The 8,970-nt window shown below is 39.1% G+C and overlaps 1 protein-coding gene across 1 annotated transcript in view; it reads left to right on the forward strand.

The window, feature by feature from the left end:
• slkb (STE20-like kinase b) overlaps positions 1 to 8,928 on the forward strand; it is a 30,385-nt gene extending 21,457 nt beyond the window's left edge. The window contains exons 12-18 of the mRNA XM_051703258.1: positions 1,104 to 1,283; positions 3,425 to 3,554; positions 3,990 to 4,114; positions 5,082 to 5,273; positions 6,128 to 6,253; positions 6,399 to 6,512; positions 7,129 to 8,928. Coding sequence (XP_051559218.1) covers positions 1,104 to 1,283; positions 3,425 to 3,554; positions 3,990 to 4,114; positions 5,082 to 5,273; positions 6,128 to 6,253; positions 6,399 to 6,512; positions 7,129 to 7,275 — 1,014 coding nt within the window. The 3' untranslated portion in view covers positions 7,276 to 8,928. The remainder of the gene's footprint in view (positions 1 to 1,103; positions 1,284 to 3,424; positions 3,555 to 3,989; positions 4,115 to 5,081; positions 5,274 to 6,127; positions 6,254 to 6,398; positions 6,513 to 7,128) is intronic.
• The last annotated feature ends 42 nt before the right edge of the window (positions 8,929 to 8,970 follow it).

Consider the following 8,970-nt stretch of genomic DNA (forward strand, 5'->3'; position numbering starts at 1 on the left):
ACAAGGGAATGACTACATTCCCATGAAGCATTGCAAATTATGTAATTAAATTAAAATGATGGGAATATATAAAATTATTGATTTTAGGTTGCTGATTCTAAGTATAAAAGCAATTTATTTTGTGTTTATTGCAAAATATTCCGATATGTACAAATATATACTGTAAGTAGTTTAAGGGTAAAGAGAGGCTTGATTGCGTCATTCACAGTGCATCATGGGACGTCGCTCCTAGGCTCGTTTCACGGACTTTGTTGGCTGCTGTTCTCTGATTGGTGGATTTTTCTCTACTGGACCATGGGTAATATAGTTGTTCACCAGGAATTCCGCTATCAAACAAGATTTTTAAACAATGAAGTTATAATTATGTGGTCTGATGACTTCAACGGACTAATATACCTTTGATGTACAACATCGGAGCTCACAGTAGGTGTGTCTTTTAAGGTTTATAGTTGTCGTTGAAAATCAGTTTGTCTTTGGAAAGAAGGAATGGGATTTTTACTTCTGGAACTAGGCAGTTGCACTCTATATCTTTAAAAGATATTTAGAAACGTCCTAACCACCCCTGGAGTCGCGAGTGGCGTGCTAAGTGACTCCAGCCACGTCTCCTTAGCAACCAAATTGGCCCGGTTGCTAGGGAGGGTAGAGTCACATGGGGTAACCTCCTCGTGGTTGCGATTGGTGGTTCTCGCTCTCAATGGGGTGCGTGGTAAGTTGAGCATGGTTCGCGGAGAGTAGCATGAGCCTCCACATGCTGTGAGCCTCCGCGGTGTCATGCACAACGAGCCATGTAATAAGATGCGCGGATTGATGGTCTCGGAAGCGGAGGAAACTGAGACTTGTCCTCCGCCACCCGGATTGAGGTGAGTTACCGCGCCACCACGAGGACCTACTAAGTAGTTGGAATTGGGCATTCCAAAGTGGGGAGAAAATGGCATAAAAAAAATAAATAAAGAGAGAAACGTCTTATCCAGTAAGCATGAACAACTGGAAAAGTTCATTGGTTCAAAATGTGTGGGAACCCTGGTTTTGGTTGTGTAGGACTAATTCCATCTCTGCAGGGTTGCTTCTAGTCACTCTATAATGTTGTTGTCTTGTCTTTCCAGAGTAAGAAGCGTCATTATGACACAGAGGTGGAGAATCTAGAGCGGCAGCAAAAACAGACCATTGAGCGTCTGGAGCAGGAACACACTGACCGTCTGCGAGATGAAGCCAAGAGAATCAAAGCTGAGCAGGACAAGGAGCTCTCCAAGTTTCAGAACATGCTCAAGAACCACAAGAAGGAGGTCTGTAAGAGTTTGGAAGTTTTAGTTTTCCTAGTTTCCGTATAGTGCTAGAGTTCTTTTGATTCTTGAACAACCAAACTACAGGAAAGTTAAAAATATCAGGGTTCTCTGGTTGTATACCCCTGCAAAATATCAGCCAACAAAAAATTTATTTAAAGCAGGGATGTGCCAGGGTGGTTGACTAATCGACTAGTCAATTGAGGTTGATAATAAAAATGTATATGGTGGTTTTAATTGGAGATGCAGTTTTCAAATTTACTGAGAAACAACTTCTTAGAGTGTTTTTGCGTGATGACGACTTGCTGGGCTTAACAGTGAATAACAGTAAAACTGTCTGCAAATAGTTTCGTCTCTAATGCTTTAGGTTTAAGCCCAAAGTATACTTCGGTTTGATGCGAACGCTTAGCGTCTGCGTACAGTCGAACGTAAGCCTATCAAAGTATACTTTGTTTTACTGTGCGCGCATATACAGGCGGTAGGTGCGTGCTCGCTATAACTGCTATGAGATACTGAACTATTTCTCTTCAGGAGTTTAGACACAAAGATGTCTTTTTATATTCCTTTAAAATCGAGTTGTACAAATACAGGTATCTTTACATGCACATCCATTGTTCACATTTGTCTCCTTTTGTTTACCCGTGATTTACATCATCTTCTAGTGCTTCTTTGTGACTGCAACAGCTCAAATGTGAGTGTTGCCACCTTATTTGCCACTAATTATTGCAAATAATTCCGTTGGAAAAATCAGGTTGCGCGCATTCAGTGTTTGAGCACTCGGCTGATTACAAAATTTGTGTCATGTCTGACTGAAGTATACTTTGGGTTTAGTCTTTTAATGCGCTGTTGATACAGCAAAGTGCCTCATCCTCTGCTGTGAGTAATTCCTGTGTTTGTAAGGTGTTGTGGAGAGATTGAAGTCTTTTGCTGATTATGTCTGACACTGCTTAAATAGTTGCAGAGTAAAAAAACTGCTTGATGTTGTGAACTAGATGTGTACCTGCAACATTATCTTGCAGTTCTGCACTTTTGAATGTGCAGCAAGGATCACCCTGAAGCACTCCGGTTACATTGAAGCGTGTCATTCTGCATATTCAGCCTATTTATTTCTTTAATATCTGTTAGTCACCATGTTAATGTGCTGCACTTTGCGTTCGTAAATCCCTCCAAAAGGTGTCTGTTCAGGGTCACATGAACATAACGGAGCTTAATTATACATTATTTTCCTTAACACCGACTAGTTGTTCAAACAACCGACTGACCTGTCGATTTATAAAAATTGGTATTTTGGACGTCCCGAATTTAAAGGGGCCATATTATACACTTTTATTTTAGTTTTCCCCGAAGTCCACTAACAATCTTAGTCAAGATTTGTTTAACCTAAAAATTGTCCAGTCCTGTGCTTGAGCCCCTCCGTTATGGACCGCACGCCATATACGTTTACCTTAATGCGCACCAGGACTATATGAACTAGGGAACTCGTGAAATGACCATTTTCGAAGTTGTTTTTGCTACTGTACCTTTAAGACTTATATATGTAAATGACCTCTGTTATAGTTGGTTAACATTTTTGCATGTGAAAACCACTGGCTCAGTTCACACTGCCATTCCTGTTGACTTGTAAATATGGGCGGTCATATGTTAATTTAATCGTGATCGATATGTCCATACCATGGCGCATATATATATATATATATATATATATATATATTTTTTTTTTTTTTTTAATGCACATTTCTGATGACAAGATTTCTTTTCAAAACAACTTATTGTCAAACCTCTTCTATATGAATAAAATTTAATTGCATTTGGGCATCAAAGTCAGCCTGCATGACCTAAGATACCACAGACAGTCCATGTCCTTTCATAACCTGTTGAATAAGGTGGATAAGAGGTTGCACTTATGAGTTTGGTAATCTGTCATACTCTCTCTCTCTTTGGCAGTGTTGGACTGTGTATTATTCACTCTCACAGGGTTAAATGTAGGCCTGTTTAGAGGAATGATTCATTTGTAGACTAGTTCAGAATTCTTTTATCTGTCCAAGTGAATAGACGTGATTCCCTACAGTGCCCTATTTTTTCCTTCCGAAACAAATAACTGGTTATTGTGATGCTAGTTGTTAAAGCTGTGACTGTATTTGTAGGAGCAAGAGTTTCTACAGAAGCAGCAGCAGGATTTGGATAGCGCTCTGAAGAAGATCATTCAGCAACACAAACATGAGCTTGCCACTATCGAGAGAGACTGCCTCAACCACAAGCAGCAGCTACTGAGAGGTCTGTGTACAAGTTTTGCTCTTCTCCTCCCTCGGTTACTCTTTCCTCCCACCTTCTAATTTACTTATTTTGAAGCCTCAGCAATTCCAAGACTATTTAGGGTGTACTCTAGTCAGCTGTTTTTGTAGAGTAAGGCACCTCCACAATTTCCTAATACTGTTGTTTAAAGCATTTTCGTGGAAACTGCTCCATATAGCCGCTTCAGGTTTTTCGAGGTAGAGGCTATGGCAGGATTTGTGTGATTCATTGTTTGAGAAGCCGATCTTAAACATTTACCACTATGAAATCCTAAAAGACAAGTGCAAATAATGGAGAACCGTATCCTGATATTCTAGTACTGTGCTAGCTTTTTCCACTCAAGATTAGTATGCTAGGACACTAGTAGAACCATCCTTGATTCAGATGTTTAACGCGGTTCTCTCTGGTTCCCTTCAGCCCGAGAAGCCGCCATGTGGGAGCTGGAAGAGCGCCACCTACAGGAAAAGCACCAGTTGCACAAGCAGCAGCTGAAAGACCAGTACTTCATGCAAAGACACCAGCTGCTCAAAAGACATGAGAAGGTTAGTCTGTTCTCAGATCAGTCTTTATGCATTTGACATGGTTGAATACATGGTTTGCCATGGTCATCTGAATACAGAACAACAGTTCAGCACATACAGCACCAAAGTGACTATTATTTATATAAAAATGCAAATATTGAAAAGTTATCATATGAGACTTTTTGTCTTAAATAGTAATCTACACTCACCAGCCACTTCATTAGGTACACCTGTACATCTACTTATTCATGCGATTATCTAATCAGCTAATCGTGTGGCAGCAGTGTAATGTATAAAATCATGCAGATATGGGTCAGGAGCTTCAGTTAATGTTCACATCAACCATCAGAATGGAGAAAAAGATGGGCTGGTTTGAGTATTTCTGTAACTGCTGATCTCCTGGGATTTGCACGTATAACTGTCTCTAGAGTGTAAAGAGAATGGTGCCAAAAATAACAGTGAGCGGCAGTTCTGCGGACAGAAACGCCTTGTTGATGAGAAAGGTCAACGGAGAATGGCCTGACTGGTTCGAGCTGACAGAAAGGCTACGGTAACTCCGATAACCACTCTGTACAATTGTTGTGAACAGAATAGCATCACAGAATGCACAACATGTCAAACATTGAGGCGGATGTCTACAACAGCAGAAGACCACATTGGTTTCCACTTCTGTCAGCCAAGAACAGAAAACTGAGGCTGCAGTGGGCCTTTCATTTGTGGACCTCAGCAGAAATCCAGATTTGTCAGACCAGGCAATGTTTTTCCAATCATCTACTGTCCAGATTTGGTCTCTCATCACAGTTCTCTCATGAACCCCTAAACATTGCCTTCAATTATTGAGGGAGTTCATCAATATTGCATCAAAAATAAAGGATGAAAGTTTTAAAAATGATCAAATAAAATAGGATCAAAGTTTGATCCTCATTCTAACTGCACAAAAGTTAATATTGTTGTGATATTGGTGATAAGTGGGTGTGTTTGTGTACAGGAAATGGAGCAGATGCACAGGTATAACCAGCGTCTGATGGAGGAGATGAAGAGCAAACACACGCAGGAGAGAACCAGACTGCCTAAAATCCAGCGTAGTGATGCGAAGACCCGTATGGCCATGTTTAAAAAGAGCCTGCGCATCACCACCACAGCGGTCACACCTGAACTGGAACGGGAACGGGTCAAACAGGTCAGTGGTCAAATCAGGTTCATTCAGGATAGTGGAGCCAGGCTAAAGGATTAAAGAAATGGTTCACCCAAAAATGAAAATTCTCATTTACTTACTCTCATGTCATCCCAGATGTGTATGACTTTCTTCTGCTGAACACAAACAAGGATTTTTTTTTTTTTTAAGAAGAATATTTCAGCTCTCTAGGTCCATACAATGAAAGTGAATGTAGGCCAGAACTTTGAAGCTCCAAAATGCTCATAAAGGTAATCCTTAGCCTTCCGTTGTTAAATCCATGTCTTCAAAAGCGATATGATAGATGTGGGTGAGAAACAGATCAAGGTTTAAGTCCTTTTTTACTATAAATTCTCCTTACCCAGTAGGTGGCGATATGCACGAATAATGCAAATAGCCGAAAACAAAAGAAGAATGTGAAAGTGAAAGTGGAGATTTAAAGTAAAAAAGGGCTTATATATTGAACTGTTTCTCACCCACAACTATCATATCACCTCTGAAGACATGGAATAAACCACTGGAGTCGTATGGATTACTTCTATGCTGCCTTTGTGTGCTTTTTGGACCTTCAAAGTTCTGGCCATCATTCACTTGCATTACATGGTCATACAGAGCTGAAATATTCTTCTAAAAAGCTTTTGTTTGTGTTCTGCAGAAGAAAGAATGTCATACACATCGGGTGTGGCATCAGGGTGAGTAAATCACCATTTTTGGGTGAACTTTCCCTTTAAGTGAATTGTTGTTACTTAGAATAACTTATTAAAAGGAAACTGTTTCACAGATCTTTTCCTTAGGTAGTGAAAGTATTAGATTATGTGTAGTAATTATTATATGTTTGTGTTTGTGTGGCTGATGAGTAGTTTGCAGTACAGGAGGAGAAGAGACAAAAGAACGAGCGTCTTCATCAACACCAGAAACATGAGAATCAGATGAGAGACCTGCAGACACAGTGTGATGCCAATGTCAGAGAACTACAACAGCTACAGGTAGACACAAACACACACGCACATTGGTATACAATACAATACAAACACACACACCTGTCGTTTTCTCTCCCTCATTCATATGTGATGACCAAGCACACATGCTCTATTGTCCGAAACGAGAAGCAACCATGTGTCTGTGTTTCAGAATGAGAAGTGCCATTTGCTGATTGAGCATGAGACTCAGAAACTGAAGGAACTGGATGAGGAGCACAGTGCAGAACTGAAGGACTGGAGAGAGAAACTCAGACCCCGCAAGAAGGTATCTCAAAGATCTTATAGGCCCAATCATTCTTTTTTGATTTTCTCCCCAATTTTGGAATGCCCAATTCCCAATGCGCTCTTAAGTCCTCGTGGTGGCGTAGTGACTCGCCTCAATCCGGGTGGCGGAGGACAAATCTCAGTCGCCTCTGTGTCTGAGACAGTCAATCCGCACATCTTATCACGTGGCTTGTTGAGTGCGTTACCGCGGAGACGTAGCACATGTGGAGGCTTCACGCTATTCTCCGCAGCATCCACACCCAACTCGCCACGCGCCCCACCGAGAGCGAGAACCACATTATATAGCGACCACGAGGAGGTTAACCCAATGTGACTCTACCCACCCTAGCAACCGGGCCAATTGGTTGCTTAGAAAGCCTGACTGGAGTCACTCAGCATGCCCTGGATTCGAACTTGCAACTCCAGGTGTGGTTGTCAGCGTCTTAACTCACTGAGCTACCCAGGCCCCCTGGCCCAATCGTTCTTGTAAAACAGATTGTTCCTATATACGCACGCCTATGACTGTGACTTATTGCTTTATTTTTGCACCAAAAATGTTGGTTTGCAGTTAATAATTTATCAGAGTACTAAAGACGTTTTTAAACCACTGTGTGCAGGCCCTTGAGGAAGAGTTTGCCCGTAAGCTACAAGAACAGGAAGTGTTCTTCAAAATGAGCGGAGAGTCTGCATGCCTTAACCCCTCTTCCCAGACTCGCATCTCAAAGTTTTACCCTGTACCGAGTGTCCAGTCCACAGGGTTTTAAAACACTCATGCACACCCATGCAGATTGCAAAAGCACATCACTACATACACGCACACACACACACACACAAAGCACACAGAGATGATAAACTGTTTGTGACTGAAACTTTGCTGCCTTTTTCCCTCTGCTCTGATGTCAGTTAGAATAAAGAGGAGGGGTCACTCGATTAATTTCCATAAGCTACAGAGAGTGCATAATGTATGAGTTTGGTTTTGATTTTATTTTTATTTAAATTGCAAAAGTGGAATTTTCAGTGTGACTTCCCTAAGCATTTAAAAAAAATGATTTTTGAAGGAAAATGTAGTTTAATTCTGTATGCCACTAAATTACTCTTTATTTTTTTTTATTAATAATACATTTTTTTTTTTTTTTTTTTTCACAATTGATTTTTCTGAATGTGAATGTCTCAACAATGTGATTATTTTTACGTGGTATTTTTAAGATCATTTTGAAGTATATGGAATGACTTTTGGCTTCAGGCTAATTTGCTTGCACCGAAGGAATCAATGTTTAATGTTAAAGGAGAGAATAAAAGTGAATGGTTTAAATAGCATGGTCAATCAGCTGAAGAAAGAGCAGAATGAATTTGCAAATCAAAAATGACAGAATGGTAATGAATTTGCTCAACCATTTTTATTAATACATTCTTTAAAATGTAAAACGTCGGTTGAAATTCTAATCAAGTTTCAATGGCACACTTTTCATTAAGGACATAAATCCATCAATTTTTTGGTTTGTGTTATTGTATGAATTACGGATAAAAAATATTTTTGGCTTTCAATTGTCTCTGAAGTAATTATATATATATATATATATATATATAATACTTTTTTTTTTTTTGTAAGCTTTGTTTATTAGATTGGTCTCTACTTTAAATAGCAGCCATATCAGTTTCTTTACAGGTATTTTTTGCATATCAACCACACTGAAAATATTCAGACATCACTGTGGTAAAAAAGTGCATTCTGCGCTTGCTCTGCTATGCAACTGCAATGTGAAAATGTAGCCAATTTTACATTTTATCTAACCTCGAAGCAAGACAGATCAGTCTCTATATTTCCTTAATAAAACAACAAAACATTTTATTTTTAATTTCAATGCAAGCTTTTTTGATTTACTGAGAATTATGTAAACATTTGTATAATTTTCAGTAACATTGTATAGAGGATGATGTATCCTTGTAACTGTTTAGCTGAATCAGACAGGTTATTTTATTCTTGTATGTTTTAGCTGATTTGATTTGTATTTTTAGATAATAGAATTTTTTTCTGTTCAGTATATCTTTGTTGACAACTTTCAACATTAAAAAAAAAAATATGCCAATATTAACAAGCATTTACTACATTTGTGGTGTAGTCTGTAAAAACATTATGGTTTCTGATTGGCTGTATAGAAAGCATTGCTTTTGTTTTACAGCAGATTTTACTGTAAATTAACTTTTTCAGATGGAGTCTTTCAGTGAGAGTGTGCTGTACACCAAGTCATGCCTGTGTTTGCATTGTCATACTGACTTTGTCCTTATTTGTTACATTTTTATGCATTTTCAGTTTAAAAGGTAAAAATAGCAACAATGTAAGGAGTACTGTGTTTGTGTCAAGGATTAAATTGTTGTAATTATAGGAAGCTACTGTGATTAAAACATTTGTGATGATATTTCTGGTCGCTAATCAGTTGTCTCTGTTTATTTAGGCTCTT

Source organism: Myxocyprinus asiaticus, chromosome 7, assembly GCF_019703515.2.
Source record: "Myxocyprinus asiaticus isolate MX2 ecotype Aquarium Trade chromosome 7, UBuf_Myxa_2, whole genome shotgun sequence".
Classification (NCBI taxonomy): Eukaryota; Metazoa; Chordata; class Actinopteri; order Cypriniformes; family Catostomidae; genus Myxocyprinus; species Myxocyprinus asiaticus.